Here is an 18,628-nt window from a genome sequence, read left to right as displayed (position 1 = left end):
GCAGAAAAGTAAATAAATAAAAACAGAATGGGGATGAGGTAGGTAAAAATGGGTGGGCTATTTACCGATAGACTATGTACAGCTGCAGCGATCGGTTAGCTGCTCAGATAGCAGATGTTTGAAGTTGGTGAGGGAGATAAAAGTCTGCAACTTCAGCGATTTTTGCAATTCGTTCCAGTCACAGGCAGCAGAGAACTGGAACGAAAGGCGGCCAAATGAGGTGTTGGCTTTAGGGATGATCAGTGAGATACACCTGCTGGAGCGAGTGCTACGGATGGGTGTTGCCATCGTGACCAGTGAACTGAGATAAGGCGGAGCTTTACCTAGCATGGACTTGTAGATGACTTGGAGCCAGTGGGTCTGGCGACTAATATGTAGCGAGGGCCAGCCGCCTAGAGCATACAGGTCGCAGTGGTGGGTGGTATAAGGTGCTTTAGTGACAAAACAGATGGCACTGTGATAAACTGCATCCAGTTTGCTGAGTAGTGTTGGAATTGTTTCACATCCCTATGGGACTCCCAATCACATCCGGATGTGATGCAGCCTGGATTTGAACCAGGTACTGCATCTCAGTCTCTTGCACTGAGATGCAATATCGCCATTCGGAAGCCTCCTCTTTCTTTCTTCTTTGTTTTTATAGTGCACACCAGATGTGCATTAAAGTACAGATTGAACTTGTATTTACAGTTGAAGTCGGAAGTTTACATACACTTAGGTTGGAGTCATTAAAACGAATTAAAACTCGTTTTTCATTAACTCCATAAATTTCTTGTTAACAAACTACAGTTTTGGCAAGTCGGTTAGGATATCTACTTTGTTTATGACACAAGCAATCTTTCCAACAATTGTTTACAGATAGATTATTTCACTTATAATTCACTGTATCACAACTCCAGTGGGTCAGAAGTTTACATACACTAAGTTGACTGTGCCTTTAAACAACTTGTAAAATTAAAAAATAGGATGTCATGGCTTTAGAAGCTTCTGATAGGCTAATTGACATCATTTGAGTCAATTGGAGGTGTACTTGTGGATGTATTTCAAGGCCTACCGTCACACTCAGTGCCTCTTTGCTCGACATCATGGGAAAATGAAATTCTTTTCAGCCAAGACCTCAGAAAAAAATTGTAGACCTCCACAATTTCTAAATGCCTGAAGGTACCACGTTTATCTGTGCAAACAATAGTAAGCAAGTATAAACACCATGGGACCACACAGCCATCATACTGCTCAGGAAGGAGACGCATTTGGTCTCCTAGAGATTAACGTACTTTGGTGTGAAAAGTGCAAATAAATCCCAGAACAACAGCAAAGGACTTTGTGAAGATGCTGGAGGAAACAGGTATAAAATTATCTTTATCCACAGTAAAACGAGTCCTATATCGACATAACCCGAAAGGCAGCTCGGCAAGGAAGAAGCCACTACTCCAAAAGCCACTACTCCGCCATAAAAAAACCAGACTACGGTTTGCAACTGCACATGGGGACAAAGATTGTACTTTTTGGAGAAATGTCCTCTGGTCTGATGAAACAAAAATAGAACTGTTTGGCCATAATGACCCTTGTTATTTTTGGAGGAAAAAGGGGGAGGCTTGCAAGCTGAAGAACATCATCCCAACTGTGAAGCACAGGGGTGGCTACATGTTGTGGGGGTGCTTTGTTGCAGGAGGGACTGGTGCACTTCACAAAATTGATGGCATCATGAGGAGGAAAATGTGGATGTATTGAAGCAACATCTCAAGACATCAGTTAAAGCTTGGTCGCAAATGGGTCTTCCAAGTGGACAATGACCCCAAGCATACTTCCAAACTTGTGGCAAAATGGCATAATCACAACAAAGTCAAGGTATTGGAGTGGCTATTACAAAGCCCTGACCTCAATCCTATAGAACATTTGAGGGCAGAACTGAAAAAGCATCTGCGAGCAGAGGTCTGCAAACCTGACTCGGTTGCACCAGCTCTGTCAGGAGGAATGGGCCGAAATTCACCCAACTTGTAAATAAGAATTTCTTAACTCACTTGCCTAGTTAAATAAAGGTTAAATAAATACAAAAATGAAGTCTTTATTTGAAATACTAAACATATCCTGTGTTTATCAGATCAATCCAGATGAAAGAAATTAGATAGTGAGAGGAACCGGTTTTAGAGTATTTACATGATGCATAGGAAGTGTAGTGTACTGTTTTTTTAATTCTATTTCTGAATATATGAATTACAGATCAGCATTTAACTAGTTAAATCATGATTATAGTCTATTGTATAGTTACAATGTGTAACCATTGATGTCCCAGGGTCAAGATTGGTAAACACTGTTCAAGTGTATAATTGTAATACTGCACATGTAGACACAGGATCATTCAAAGACTGGAATTTGATACAACTGGTATTGGATATGATTGAAAAAGAATCTCAGACATTCATACCTGAACTGCACATTTATTTGACAAGGTAGAGTACATGATCAGTGAATATATTAAATGTACAGGCTACAATGTGGGGATCTTATGCATGGTAAAAACTACATGTATATGACTTGCATCCTTGGCACACAGTTATATTTTACTCAATCCATTGGCTTCATTAATGTCATTCAAACAGTTTTGAAATTGATACAACTGGCTATGATAGCTGAGGTTCATAGCTAGGTTCTGAACTAATATGTATACCAAACTTTTTAGGGTCTATACACAGATCGGCTACATACTGTAGCTAGTTACACATCCATAGGCATACAGTTATTTTTATCCTCCACTGCACAATAAGCAAGAAAATAGTTAGCTAGCTACGTTACTTCCTCTTTCTGCATTGCATGGCAAATATCAGCAAGGCAAACTTACAAAATTGTACATTCAATTTGCAGTAAATGCTTTAGCTAGCTAGAATCTTTAAATCCACTGTTAAACAAGTCGACAGCAAGGTTTCCTGGTTGTTTCAGGAGTCCATAAAATATGAAACAACCAGAATTACAATTTCATACTCAATTTTTTTTTTTTCAATTACATACATACTCATGTCACAACACCCATAAAGCTAGCAGGCTAATGTTAGCTAGTCAGCTAGCTTGCTAAATCGTTTTTTTGTAAATGAACTTCATGACAAAAGAAGATGCATTACCGTTTCTCTCTACATTAACTAACATATTCCTCTACATTTTTTTGCATGATTCGTTATGACGTTATAGTCACTTACATTTGCTTCCATCCTAGTATTTTTGTCAGTCATCTTTGCTGAAAAAAAGCTCTTTGCTGGAGAGCCTTGGGTTGGGTAGCATAGCGTCAAATTCGTCATGGGAACTTGATATGATTGGTCATCACCCAGCGGTTGCCGATGGTGATTTACATAAAGTTGGGAAAAGTGTATATTTTTCACCGCCTCCCACGCACCACCCAAAAGGTCCCCACCCACTCCGCTTTCCATCCTTCCATTGAACATCAACCGCGCGCCACCGCTTGCTCATGAACAACCTCTGGGCACCGTTTGCTCGTGAACAACCTCCGGGCACCGTTTGCTAGTGAACACCCTCCGTCAACGCCCGTATACATTCCTTCAACATTGCAGGGCATTCCGTTGCGTTATTCCGTTATGCTGATGAAGTCGATCGTTTGACCAATAACAACAGCTGTGACGGGCCGGGCTAAATGTTAACCCGGCCCACATTTAACCCCGCCCCTTTCCGCGGTCTGCAGCGACGACCATCTGGCGCTCTTTGCAGTCTGTGCTAGGTATACCACTATTCTGCGATTGCGACTCATATCGCACCGGTAAACAACAAAAGAGAATGCTACAACCACTACAAAACATTAGTTAACCTGGTTCACATGAACCGTTTTCTGGCTGGACCGTCGTGACAGTAGCGTGTGTCTGAAGATGGCGACTGGAACGGGTTGGCAGCAACCATACAATACCGCGTCTGGCAATCCATGTATTATTACTAGTACAGGGAAATATAATTCATCGAACATGTTTTACGAAGCAGGTTTAACGATGGAATATACTCAAGACCTGCACCTGAAAATGAGTAAGAAAATAGCACAGCTGACAAAGGTTTGTTGATGCGCACGTTTTCTTGCAAACTGTCACAGTCCAGGCCAATGCATTTATTTGTCCTGCTGGCAATGGCAATTATGTAAGTCATTATAAATTCACCTAGGCTACAGTGTCTTTGTGATATGATTAGAATAATTTACTAAAGGATACGTTGTTATAGTGAAAAAAAGGCTACGTTGTTATAGTGAAAATCACACTCTGATGCTGAAGAAAAGCATTTAAATGTCCCTGTTGGAGTGGTCACTCATCGCTAAGGAAATATACAATTCAATGCTATTGTGCCACCTAGGAACACTGCAATTCTGTTGAGGCCTGATACATTTGCGAACAGCAGGAAATGTATTGTCTTACATAATTCCTGAAAGATGGTCTGTTATATACTGTATGGTTTATATAGTCATTCAATGTCAGCTACAGTAGGCCCTAAAAAACATTTAACTGACAGGATATTACTTTTGAATTGTGATTTTTCTGTTACTAGCCTTCAAAATATTTACACTTTTCAAAATGTGTTGTATTATAGCCTGAATGTAAAATTGATTAAATTGAGATTTTGTGTAACTGATCTACACACTACCCCATAATGTCAAAGTGAAAATTTGTACCTAATTCATAAAAAATGAAAAGTTAAATTTACTTGAGTCCTTCCTAACTTAGTTGCTGGAAAGGGAGGAAACTGCTCAGGGATTTCACCATTAGGCCAATGTTGATTTTAAAACAGTTGCAGAGTTTAATGTCTGTGATAGGAGAAAACTGTGTGTTTTAACAACATTTCGGGCAAACACAACACATCACTGAGTACCACGCTTCATATTTTCAAGCATAGTGGTGGCTGCATCATGTTATGAGTATGCTTGTCATCGGCAAGGACTAGGGAGTTATTTAAGATAAAAATAAATGTAATACAGCTAAGCACAGGCAGAATCCTAGAGGAAAACCTGATTTAGTCGGCTTTCCAACAGACACTGGGAGACAAATTCACCTTTCAGCAGGACAATAACCTTAAAACACAAGGCCACATATACACTGGAGTTGCTTACCAAAATGACATTGAATGTTCCTGAGTAGCCTAGTTACAGTTTTGACTTAAATCGGCATGAAAATCTATGGCAAGACTTGAAAATGGCTATCTAGCAATGATCAACAACCAACTTGAAAGAGATTGAAGAAATAAAAAAGAACAATGGGCAAATATTGTACAATCAGGTATGCAAAGCTCTTAGAGACTTACAGTACCCCAAAACACTCACAGTTGTAATCACTGCCAATCATGTAGCTGTAATTGTTGATTTTAAGATGTATTGAATCGGGGTTGATTTGTTTATTTGTCATTATTTATTTTTAAAATCTATATCATTTTCTTTCCCCAGTTTGACATTTGAGTATCGTCTGTGGATCATTGAACAAAAATGACAATTAAATAAAGTTTAATCCCACTTTGTATAACAAAATGTGTAAAAAGTCAAGAGGTGTAAATACTTTCTGAAGACACTAAAGATTTTCACATACTACTCACCGATGTATTAGTAAGGGGAATTCCATCATATATACAGAACTTTTGAGTCTAATAAATTACTTGAAGTACTGTAAAAACAGGAGAATATTTGGTGTAAATATTGGTCGTTATTGGCATCTTCATTGTAATGAAAAATTGTGAATTATACAGACATTTTTTCTATTATCAAAGGTAAAATACTCTAAAACGTTTTACTGCAGCATACTGTAAATTGTGGTGGGTGGGAAAATACTTGCTGTATTTTGAATGGTACTGTAATTCCACCCCACAGAATACAGTACTTCACTGTATTTTTTGGAGCGCCACTAGTGGGTGGATGGTATTGTTTCTGTCTCAGAAAAATATTTTAGGGTGTGCCTTGTAAGAGGCTATATTTGTTACTCCTGTGAGTGAGAATGCTATACCAATTTAACTCCTATGTAATTATAGTTCTCCATCAATTTAAAATGTGTAGGTGACAGATTGGAGTTGCAGCAAGACTTAAACCTTAAATGGTTTGGCTTTTTGCCATGTCCCTTTGGTCCTTTTTGCCCAGTAGTTTCTGCCAGTTTGGAAGCCTTTGTTAAGGCCTCTAGAAGTGCATGTGACATAAAACTCCTAATATTCTGTAATGTTTGTTAACACTTTACCTAGCAGCCAACCAAACTACTTGCACCAATCCCTTTTAATTACAGTAAAATACTATGAAATATAAACCCCTCCTCTCAAAAAAATTCAGTAATTTATTCATCCATTTTTTCATTAGTTCATTCCGAAAGTATTAACTTTTTTTTTTTTACAGTATAATAAAGTACATTTTACAGTATTGTACTTGGTGGGTGTCATTACACAGTACTTGCTTTGATACTGTATTTATATTACAGTAAGTGTACTGTAATATGAAATACAGATTTAACTGCCTCTGAGCTGCCTGTAAACTACTGTCAAATTCCTGGTAACCCCTTTACAGTGTTTTTTAAATGCAGCACCCACCAACAAGCTGCTTGCTTGGCTAGTGGGAATGTCTTGAGCCAGCGTAGAAAGGATTAAGAGGTGTATCCTCCTCCGCACGTCCTCATACCCACCCATACCCACCCAGCCGATGACTGACATTGGCAAGTTGACACCAGCTATCAAGGCTGTTTTCTGTTGTTTCATTGTTAAGATAATGTAGTGTAGCCTTTGACTAAGCATTAAACTAAAGCGAACATTTATGTAACAATACATGATTTCATATCCTCCAAATCTTTACTGATCAAATTCTCTAAATGCACCATGAGGACAATTGTTCTGATGCTATTCAACCAGTGCCAGTGGGGTACACGTCACATGCCATCCTGTGGTTGTATAGATGAAGGGCATGGTCATATTCATTAGTGCACAACAAACCATTTTGTAACAGAAAACGTTTTGAAATAAGGACAAGTTCATGTAGTCCCTCCCATTTTCCGTACATTTTCTTTTCTTTGGTGTGTTGTAAATACCACCCCGGTAACGGTAATCAATACAGATAATGACACATGACCGTTCTGCAAAAATAATACAAATGGCAAAAATCATGCTTCCTTGGTAGTACTGACCATTAAGATCTTTCATAATAGAAAACTTGGGTTTGTGGAAACCCTCCACTCCAACTGCTTTAGCTGCTGAAAAAGGGGAATAATATTTTACTAGTCTTTCCATATTTAGCTTGTATTCAAAAACTTGACACTAGTTTTACCAGACACACTACATACACTAAAGTATTTGGTCACCTGCTCGTCCAACATCTCGTTCCAACATCATGGGCATTAATAGGCAGTTGGTCTCCCCTTTGCTGGTATACAGGCCTCCAATATTCTGGGAAGGCTTTCCACTAGATGTTGGAACATTGCTGTGGGGACTTGCTTCCATTCAGCCACAAGAGCATGAGTGAGTTTGGGTACTGATGTTGGTGAGGTTGGTTGATTTTGGAATGAGATGTTCGAAGATCAGGTGTCGAAATACTTTTGGTCATGTAGTGTATGTCTGGTAAAACTAGTGTCAAGTTTTTCTGTGCATGTGAGGAATGTTGTACACACCAGCAACATCTTAGACGAGGTAAACAGGCAGAGACAAGGGTGTGTTCATTGTTGTAAATCAAATTTTATTGGTCACATGCAGATGTTATTGCGAGTGTAGCGAAATGCTTGTGCTTCTTGTTCCAACAGTGCAGCAATATCAAACACATAATCTAACAATTTAAATTCCACAACAACTACCTAATGTATCTAAAGCTTTTGTTTTTAATGAACAATTTCTTAATGTGTTAGTTATGTGTCATCCTTGATTTACTAACTGATTAGATATTCATTATCTTTTTGATGCTGTGAGGATCCTTAACTATATCCTCACTAATCTTCTCAATCCTCATCATTTTCCTCTTCCCTGTCTTTTTGCTCTAGGTTATCTACGCCCTCAACACGAAGAACGACGAGCATGAGGACGAGATGGAGTCACTGCGGGAGGCCCACGAGGACGAAGTGCAGCACATTGTGACGGAGACACATGACAAGATCATGCAGTATAAGAGCAAGATGGTCGACGAGGTTGACCTGAAGCGCCATCTGCAATCGTTGGAGGAGTCTGTGGAGCTGCACGAGCACATGAAGCGGCAGGCACTGGCTGAATTTGAGATGTACCGCCAGCGCATGGAGGACTCGCAGCTGTGTACTGAGGCGCAACACACGCAGCGCGTGGTCTCCATGTCACGTGAGGTGGAGGAGATGCGCCGCGACTTTGAGGAGAAGCTGCGCTCCTTTGGCCAGGCACAGGCCCAGTTCGAGCAGGACAAGCGGAGGGCAATTGACGAACTACGCACCACCCACCGGCAAGAGGTCCAGGAACTGCTCCACAGCCAGCAGAACCAGAGCGCCAACTCCACCGTGGATCAGGAGAAGCTGGCTGAGCTGCACAGGGCTGAGGTGGAGGCCCTCATGGAGCGAGTGGAGGAGCTGACCAAGGGCAAAGTACATCTGGTGGAAGAATATGAAGCCAAGCTCACCAAGGCTCAGGGCTACTATGAACGCGAACTGGAAGCCATGAGGCGCACACAGCAGCTGACCGCCGAGAAACTGCTGGTCTGGAAGAGGACTGAGGTGGAGCTGAGGAAGGAGTTCCAGGTGCAGGAGGCAGTGCTGCAGAGGACACTGGGAAAGCTCCGGGCTGAGCTGCAGAGGGCGCAGGAGGAGGCGAGAGAAAGCAGGGACAAGACCAACAGGCTGCAGGCTTCCCTCACCAATGCAGAGGGCACCATTAAGGTACAATTCTCATGCATATTCACGTGTGCCGTTTTGTGTCTGCAACCCTGTTTGTGTATGTTTCCGGTATGTTTAATTGTACATGTATATAAATGCCTAAATGTAGAAGCGGCAGGATTTGAAGCAAGAGACAAATAAATGGGTTATCAATATTTATTTCCAGACAATGTAATAAACTATAGCCAACTCATATTTAAGAGGTTAATTTACTTGGTATTAACTAAACTACCCTGTGCTTCTCCGCCCATGCATATAGTCTACTCTATTTAATTGAAACCACACATATAGGCACACTTGATCTCGCATGCCCGACTAGCAGAGGAGAGTAAGGTACTGAACTGCAAGCATCGAATAATGAGTTTAGATTGGTCTGACAACTCCTGCCAGCAGCATGAAAAATGCAGATTGTGCCGCAATGATGACTGATGGTTCTCTTTTATCCCTGGTAGTTTGTTGATTGATTCATGTCACTGATTGGCCAGATCTTCAATTTACCAGCTGTGAAATAATCACTGATTTATATGGGAAGGATGAAAATCAGCAATACTTTTGACCTCAAAGTTGAGATTTGAAAAAAGGGGCTACTAACTAAACTATAGTACTACAAACTAAACTACAGTTTTAATGTGTTCTTGTTTCTGTTCCTTGACCTGATATCACAGAACTTGCACAAGCAGCTGGAGGAAGCCATCCAAGATGGGGAGATCTGGGTGATGCAGTTGAAGGACACGGAGTATGAACTGGAGGGGAGCCGAGATCGAGTGCAGCAGCAGGCTTCTGAGATCCTCCACAAAGCCAGTGAGATATTAAACCTCCATTTATCTTGAGAGTTTGGATAGAGAATACTAATCTCTGGTATTTTGAATTGTTTTAAATATGTTCAATATGTGTTGGTGATTGGCGGGATAACTGTACGTTTTCCTGGTATATGGGGTGAGAGTGAAATATAAGGTTGTCTGGGCAGATAAGAAAACATGTTATTTTTTTATGAAAGAAGGTTAGGCCTATTAAAGAAAAAACACACCTTTTTTTGTGTGCTTATTTTCTTCCATATTCGCACAGGACGAGTATTACTAGAGAACATTGGTTATGTAATTATTACCCCAGAATGTCTGTTATTCCAGAGGACGATTTGTACGGGATTCATTTTTTCCAAACTGCCCTTTGTAATTCTATTTTTTTTTTTATTCCAGGCGTGAAGATATTTCAACGTCCTGGCGATAACAGTCTACACTGATAACTCAAGCTTGGCTTCCAAGTTTCTAAACCATACAAAACCATCTTTGTCTATTTGATTTGAGGAAGTGTGATCATAATCATTATTTCAGCGAACCGAGGTAGACATCCTAATTGACCCCCAGCCTGCAGATGTGAGCAAAACAGAGCACTTGCACTTCAAATCAAATTGTATTTGTCACATGCGCCAAATACAATACAACCTTACCGTTTACAAGCCCTTAACCAACAGTGCAGTTCAAGAAGAGTTAAGAAAATATTTACCAAATAATTGAAAGTAATTTTTAAAATAAAAAGTAACATAATAACAATAATGAGGCTATGTACAGGGGGTACCGGTACCGGGTCAATGTGCGGGGGTACGGCTTAGTCAAGGTAATTTTTACATGTAGGTGGGGGTAAAGTGACTATGCATGGATAATAAACAGCGAGTAGCAGCAGGGGGGGGGGGGGTGTGTCAATGTAAATAGTCTGGGTGGTCATTTGATTAATTGTTCAGCAGTCTTATTACTTGGGGGTAGAAGCTGTTAAGGAGCCTTTTGGACCTAGACTTGGCGCTCCGGTACCATTTGCCGTGCGGTAGCGGAGAGAACAGTATATAACTTGGGTCACTGAAGATGTGTTTTTAAGCTATGGATGAGAACTTGAACTTGTTATTTAAGTTTAGCACAGTTGGAATGCTGCTTTGCAATCTATTAACAGCAAGTGTTGCACTAAATAGGGGTACAAACCATGAGGTCAAAGAATTGTCCATAGAGCTCCGAGACAGGATTGTGTGGAGGCATAGATTCTGCGGTAGGGTACCAAAAAAAGTCTGTAGTATTGAAGGACACCAAGAACACAGTGGCTTCCATCATTCTTAAATGGAAGAAGTTTGGAACCAGCAAGACTCTTTCTTGAGCTGGCCACCTGGCCAAACTGAGCAATCGGGGGAGAAGGGTCTTTGTCAGGGAGGTGACCAAGAACCCGATTGAGCTCTATCAGAGTGAACAGAGTTCCTCTGTGGAGATGGTTGCCCTTCAAGAAGGTTCTCCCTTCTTTGCAGCCCTCCATCTTTCAGGTTTTTATGGTAGAGTGGCCAGACGGAAGCCACTCCTCAGTAAAAGGCACATGACAGCCCGCTTGGAGTTTGCCAGAAGGCACCTAAAGCACTGTCAGACCATGTGAAACAAGAATGTCTGGTCTGATGAAACCAAGTTTGAACTTTTAGGCCTGAATGCCAAGCGTCACGTCTGGAGGAAACCTGGAATCATCCCTACGGTGAAGCAAGATGGTGGCAGCATTATGCTGTGGGGATGTTTTTCAGGGACTGGGAGACTTGTCACGATCGAGGGAAAGATGAACAGAGCAAAGTACAGAGAGATCCTTGATGAAAACCTGCTCCAGAGCGCTCAGGACCTCAGACTGGGGCAATGGTTCACCTTCCAACAGGACAACAACCCTAAGCACACAGCCAAGACAATGCAGGAGTGGCTTTGGGACAAGTCTCTAAATATCCTTGAATGGCCCAGCCAGAGCCCGGACTTGAACCCGATCGAACATCTTTTGAGAGACCGTGAAATAGCTTTGCAGCGAAGATCCCCATCCAACCTGATAGAGCTTCAGAAGATCTGCAGAGAAGAATGGAAGAAACCCAAAACATACAGTTTTTTATTTTTAATACATTTGCAAAAAATTCTAAATGCCTGTTCTTTTTGACTTGATGGGGTATTGTGTGGAGATTGATGAGGGGGAAAAAAAACAATTTAATCCATTTTAGAGGACCTTGGAGTTGTTTTTTCCCGTCTGGAATTATTACTCTCCTGCTATGTAAAAATGACCGACAGGGCAGATTCAGATGGGACTTAAGGTACGGATGTGGTGATTTGTGCTCGTGTACATAATTACCTAAGCCCATCTCCCCCATTAAACTAATCTCATGCGAATAGGGCTAAGCTTGTCTGGTCAGATAAGAGAACATATATATATTTTTTTTTTTACCAAAGAGAAGTAGGCCTACGTATGTTTTTTAAATGCATTTTTTGTTTGTTATTCAAGTAGTGTGCTTTTACCTTTTGAGAAAAATTTGTTTTGCAGATTGAGGGTTATTCGAGACTAGTTTCATCACCCTTTTATATTCTCCCTCAGTGCCAAGTCCTTTCTCATTTTGTACTTCCCTTTGCAGTTCTATGAATAACTCATGCATTAAAAGCAGTAAGATATTTTTGGAAAAAACGCATTGTTTTATTTGACTTTTAAGCTAATTTAGCACTTTACAGTGAGATTTTAACCGCAAGGACACTTCATGGACTTTTGAGTGTTCATCCCACTTGAATATTCTGACAGAACAGATGTTCAGTGTCTGATATGAAACCATTGCCCATTTAACTTGCCTTTCTGCCATTGCCCTTCACACCCTCACCATCTGCTTGTTTTGCATGTGTGCCTCCAGGTCAGATAGGCTCTCTACAGGCCACCCATATGAGCCACGAGGCCACTATCAGGGACCTGGACTTGGAGCAGAGCCGCCTGAGGGAGAAGATCCTCAGGCTGGAGGAGGAGAGGGAGAGGGTGCTCAACCAGAGCCAGGCCACCGACGAGCAGCACAAACATCAGGTCCTCTCACTGGAGCAGGTATTCAACTTCTCTCAGTTTGTAAGATGTGCTGAATATTATATTTCGCTTCTCCTAGTGTCTCAGTGTTTAGTAGATCCGGACACTGGGAAAACAGTGGGAAGTTTCACAGATAGAAAGCATTTGTTTGGCCAACATATTTGGCAAAAAAACATTATGTACAGTACCAGTCAAAACTTGAACTTGAAAAGTTCTTGATATTTAACGGATTGACTGATCTTCATGTTTTAAAGTAATGATGAACTGTTTCTCTTTGCTTATTTGAGCGGTTCTTGCCATAATATGGACTTGGTCTTTTACCAAATAGGGCTATCTTCTGTATACGACCCCTACCTTGTCACAACACAATTTATTGGCTGAAATGCATTAAAGAAGGAAATAAATTCCAGAAATGAACTTTTAACAAAGCACACCTGTTAATCGAAATGCATTCCAGGTGACTAACTCATGAAGCTGGTTGAGGGAATGCCAAGAGTGTGCAAAGCTGTCATCAAGGCAAAGGGTGGCTACATTGAAGAATCTCAAATATGAATATATTTTGATTTAACACTTTCTTTGGTTACTACATGATTCCAAATGTGTTATTTCATAGTGTTGATGTCTTCACTATTATTCTACAATGTTGAAAATGGTAAAAATACAGTTAGTTTTTGTGTCCAAAATTCTGACTGGTACTGTATATTGATTGGCATGGCATTGGAAATGGTTGTTAGCTGCAAATATTTATATAACTGTGCAATTCTGTTTCCGATGATGCCAATGTTTTCAGAACGTATGCATGCTTTCTAGGTTAGCTGTTCCCTCAGGCAGGTACCCGCCAGGGAGCTGGTACAAAACAGAAGAGTTCTGTATCTCAACCCTTCTCTTATTATGTAATACTCATTGTAGATATTGATGCTGTGCCAAATACACTGAAACATCTCAAGCTTCACAGTAGATCCAAACAACGTTTAGTGAAGAAGCTTAGCCCTTCTGTCTTATGTTTAAATCCCCATAGTCGTTTTCTGCGGCCCCATGGAAATCGAATGAACATAATACACTTTTTTCAGTTTAAGCTACAGATATCAGTTTTGCATTGGATGTGTCTCAATCCTCTGCATCCACCGATGCCGCACTTACGCATCTGCATTTAAAGGTGACAGGGCTAGAGCAGTGTTAGTCAGACCATCAGACATCCTGAATTATCGGTCTTCTCACAAAATCTTTCGTCGTGTCCGAACGGTTTGGCCTATTATGACCCCTATATGGAAAGATGAGACTCTCACAAACACAATCATGTTTTCTGTTTTGCTGTATGACCACCACAAGCGTGGTCTGAAGTTGGTACAGCCGATCTGCCAACTTCTGTCTGTAGTGTCCGAACAGTTTGGCTACACACTAATATGGAAAGGTGAGACTCGTCCCCCCTGTACCAGTTGAAAAAATGAATGGAAGAAACATATACTGTGTATGGAGACTGTTTGCTGCCAAAAACTAAACAGTTAAATACTGTACATTCAATACCAATAAATGTTTCCTGATCTTTCTTATATCTCTGATATTGGACAGACTCTTCAGAACAAACTTCCTTTAGATTGTTTTGGGGACGATCAGTTGTACCATGTAGTGAATCTGTTATTCAATGCGTTTGTATAGGCTTATAGCAGTAAGACCAAATGTAAATTTGTTTTTGGTATTTTTTTATACTTCAAGGGGTCTTAAAATGTAAAACCAAATAACTAAAATGTTATACAAAATTATCCTTGGTATAACCTTCCATATAGCTTAGTATATATGCAAATGTATGTGGACACCCCTTCAAATTAGTGGATTCAGCTACACCTCAGCCGTTGCTGACAGGTGTATAAAATAAAGCACACAGCCATGCCAACTCCATAGACAAACATTGGCAGTAGAAAGGCCTTACTGAAGAGCTCAGTGACTTTCAACGTGGCAACAAGTCAGTTTGTCAAATATCTACCCTTCTAGAACTTCCCGGTCAACTGTAAGTGCAAGGAGAAACAATGGCTCAGCCGCGAAGTGGTAGGCCACACAAGCTTACAGAAGGGGACTGCCTAGTGTCCACATACTTTTGGTCATGTAGTATACATAGTTTATCATTTCTTTAGCGGATTTTAAAACATCAACATATTGATTTTAAGAACCATTGGGTTCCATTAGTAACACTGCCGAAACTGCTGTGCTAAGATGAAAGTAGCCCATCTGCTCTCTATGGGGAGGGTACATTCATCTATTAGATTTCAGCTGTGGTTTGTTTCATTACAGCCATCACGTGTAAATTCTTCATGTATCTATGGCCCTTCGGATCTGCCAGGGTGTGAAATAAATCTTGGCTATTCCCCCCCCTTCCCAAGTCCCTTCGCGAGGAGAGGCAGGGCTATGAGAAGGAGCTAGCGAAGCTGAGGGGCAAATACGAAGAGGAGGGTGTGAGATTCAAAGAGGCCCAGGCACAGGCACTAGAGGAGCTGTCGGAGAAACACAGGGTGACGCAGGAGAGTGCACAGAACGCTGCAGAGAAGGAGACTAATCTATTGATGGCTGTGAGTATCATGCACACACACTGCCATACACACTGTTGTTTACACACTATTTAATACACTCTATTTATGCTACACTCTGTGCACACACACACAGCCACACTCAAGCCCAGTATCTATACATATATTCATAAACAATGAACTTGGTACACACCCCCAAGCCTACATACAGTGCCTTCAGAAAGTATTCACAAACCTTGACTTTTTCCAAATTTTGTTGTGTTAGTCTGAATTTAAAATGGAATAAATTGAGTTTTTTTTGTCACTGGCCTACACACAATAACCCATAATGTCAAAGTGAAATTATGTTTTTCAAAATGTTTACAAATGTATTAAAAATGAAAAGCTGAAATTCTTTGAGTCTAAGTCGATAACCCGTTTGTTATGGCAAGCCTAAATAAGTTCAGGAGCAAAAACTTGCTAAACAAGTCACATGGATTCATTCTGTGTGCAATAATAGTGTTTAACATTTTTGAATGACTACCTAATGTCTGTACACCACACATCCAATTATCTGTAAGGTCCACCCTCAGTCGAGCAGTGAATTTCCAACACAGATTCAACCATAAAGACCAGGGAGGTTTTCCAATGTCTGGCATATAAGATGCCCTTACTGGTAGATGGGTTAAAAAAAAGCAGACATTGAATATCCCTTTGAGCATGGTGAAGTTATTAATTACCCTTTGGATGTGTATCAATACACCCAGTCATTACAAAGATACAGGCATCTTTCCTAACTCAGTTGCCGGACTGGAAGGAAACCACTTAGGGATTTCACCATGAGACAAATGGTGACTTAGAAACAGTTAAATGGCTATAGTAGAAGAGCGCTGAGGATGGAATGACTTTGTAGTTCACTTTCAGTCAGTCAAATTCTGTACAACATAGTATGGGGAGTCATACACTCTTTGGTTGAAGGATCTACAATCACTAATGACAAGGCCAATGAAATCCGCACCTCGCTGGAAACCCCACCTTCCACAGGTGATAGGCATGGATTAATTCCTTCAATTATTCCCCTCTTTACCTTGATGTGAATGGGAACGATTCACGGTACTAAAACAAACAATTGGAAAACGAGACTTGTCGTACGTTGCTCCAACTAAATTCCCTCATAGTGGTAGAGCCTGCTCACCACCTGAACATTTGTGCTCAAGGTTGTACTTGTTCTCATAAGATTTCTTATCATGCGGATATACAGTTGAAGTTGGAAGTTTACATACACCTTTGCCAAATACATGTAAACTCATTTTTTCACAGTTCCTGACATTTAATCAGAGTAATAATTCCCTGTCTTAGGTCAGCTAGGATCACCACTTTATTTTTAGAATGTGAAATGTTGGAATAATTGTAGAGAGAATTCTTTTTTTCAGCTTTTATTTCTTTCATCACATTCCCAATTGGTCAGAAGTTTGCGTACACTAAATTAGTATTTGGTAGCATTGCCTTTAAATTGTTTAACTTGGGTCAAATGTTTAGAGTAGCCTTCCACAAGCTTCCCACAATAAGTTGGGTGAATTTTGGCCCATTCCTCCTGACAAAGCAGGTGTAACTGTGTCAGGTTTGTAGGCCTCCTTGCTTGCACACGATTTTTCAGTTCTGCCCACACATTTTCTATAGAATTGAGGTCAGGGCTTTGTGATGGCCACTCCAATACCTTGACTTTGTTGTCCTGAAGCCATTTTGCCACAATTTTGGAAGTATGTTTGGGGTCATTGTCCACTTGGAAGACCCATTTGCGACCAAGCTTTAACTTCCTGACTGATGTCTTGAGATGTTGCATTTTTATGGCGTTTTTTGAGCAGTGGCTTCTTCCTTGCTGAGTGGCCTTTCAGGTTATGTCGAAATAGGACTCGTTTTACTGTGGATATACATACTTTTGTACCTGTTTCCTCCAGCATCTTTACAAGGTCCTTTTCTGTTGTTCTGGGATTGAGTTGCACTCTTTACACCAAAGTACGTTAGTCTCCAGGAGACAGAATGCGTCTCCTTCCTGAGCGGTATGACAGCTGAGTGGTCCCATGGTGTTTATACTTGCGTACTATTGTTTGTACAGATGAACGTGGTACCTTCAGGCGTTTTCATGTATCACGCTTTTCTATCCCAACAGAGGGTGCCCGGGTTCCGGCTCTGCTTCGCCACATTTTGGCTGGGTCACGCACTGCATTTTCGCCAGTGCCTACGCCAGTGCCTACGTCTACCAAGTTGTTCCCTTGGGGCTATTGTTTATACAGCCCTGGACACATACTGCGGCCTAAGCCTGTCGCTTGGGTGTCCCTGTCAGGCCTACGGGCCAATGCCCAGTGGTGAGATTCTCTGCTATTGTCAGGCGGGGGGGGGGGGCGGGGGGGCTGAGTGGTGTCCCGCAAGGTGATCACGACAGACGCTGTACGAAGGCAACTCAATTTGGCGGGTATGGATACTGGTGTGGCACACCCTGCATGTCTATTAACCACATTATCTGGAGGTTCCCCCTGTTTTTGTTGGACCGTTTGTTCTAGTCATAACCGACTATGTCAGTGGTGCCGTGCATCAACAGATAGGGAGAGACTCACTCTCTCTCTCCCTCCTAACCTTGGCTCGCTTTCACTTTGGGTGACACCTCCCCCGGTTGCCTCAACTCAGATCTTTTAAGCAGGTATATTGGAGGGGGTGCGCCAGGAGGACTTACCATTGATTCTTATGGCACCCCTTTGGCCCAGGCAGCCTTGGTTCACAGAGAACATTCACCCTTTGGGCGGGGACCTGTGGATTCTCCCATTGCACAGGGACCTGTTGTCCCAGGCACATGGGCAAGTTTGGCATGTCAGGTGAGAGATTTGGTTCCTATGTGCCTGATGGCTAGAGGTTTACTGCCTTATGTTATTGCTACCATTCAGTCTGCAAGGGCGTCCTCCACGAGAGGGTTTGTCCTCCACGGGAGGGTTTTATGCGTATAAGTAGCAAACGTTTGAGCTCTGGTGCCAAGATATAGCACTTGTTCCTTTTCAGTGCTCTGTGTTCCTACAGGAGCTTTTCAAGTGTTCAGCTCCCTTTAAGCCTCTGGAGTCAGTAGATCTGAAGATCTTCTCCTACAAAACCTCCGCTAAATGTGTTGGGGACCTCCATGCGTTATCCATACACCCTTCCTGTTCTCAGTTTGACCCGGGCGACTATAAGGCGGCGTTGCGTTCAAATGTGGCCTTTGCCCCGAAAGTCATGGGTATGTCCTACAGGTCCTTAGCTTTTGAGCAATTTCCCTTTTTGTCTCATCCTTTTGTTTCTGAAAAGCAACAGAGGTTACATGCCCTGTGTCCTGTGCAAGCTTTTCACACGTACATTGAGCAGAGCTGGGATATCTGTTTATGTGACCAACTTTTGGCCTGTTTTGCTAATCCTGCTCACGGCAGGGCACTCTTTAAGCAGCGTCTTTCCCCCTGGATT

General features: G+C 41.5%; 1 protein-coding gene across 3 annotated transcripts in view; it reads left to right on the top strand.

Annotated features, from left to right (window-relative positions):
* The first annotated feature begins 3,674 nt into the window (after positions 1 to 3,674).
* Positions 3,675 to 18,628, top strand: part of fam184aa (family with sequence similarity 184 member Aa) — a 71,873-nt gene continuing 56,919 nt past the window's right edge. For all 3 annotated transcript variants that reach the window (XR_006838815.1, XM_046349914.1, XM_046349913.1), the window contains exons 1-5: positions 3,675 to 4,043; positions 7,965 to 8,819; positions 9,482 to 9,617; positions 12,487 to 12,668; positions 15,023 to 15,208. Coding sequence is in view for 2 of the 3 variants with exons in the window: in XM_046349914.1 (XP_046205870.1) it covers positions 3,867 to 4,043; positions 7,965 to 8,819; positions 9,482 to 9,617; positions 12,487 to 12,668; positions 15,023 to 15,208 (1,536 nt within the window). In the remaining variant the exon portion in view is untranslated. The remainder of the gene's footprint in view (positions 4,044 to 7,964; positions 8,820 to 9,481; positions 9,618 to 12,486; positions 12,669 to 15,022; positions 15,209 to 18,628) is intronic.

Source organism: Oncorhynchus gorbuscha, linkage group LG05 (assembly GCF_021184085.1).
Source record: "Oncorhynchus gorbuscha isolate QuinsamMale2020 ecotype Even-year linkage group LG05, OgorEven_v1.0, whole genome shotgun sequence".
NCBI classification, from domain to species: Eukaryota; Metazoa; Chordata; class Actinopteri; order Salmoniformes; family Salmonidae; genus Oncorhynchus; species Oncorhynchus gorbuscha.
Note: the sequence above shows the minus strand (reverse complement) of the source record. Positions and strands in the feature narration are given on the sequence as shown.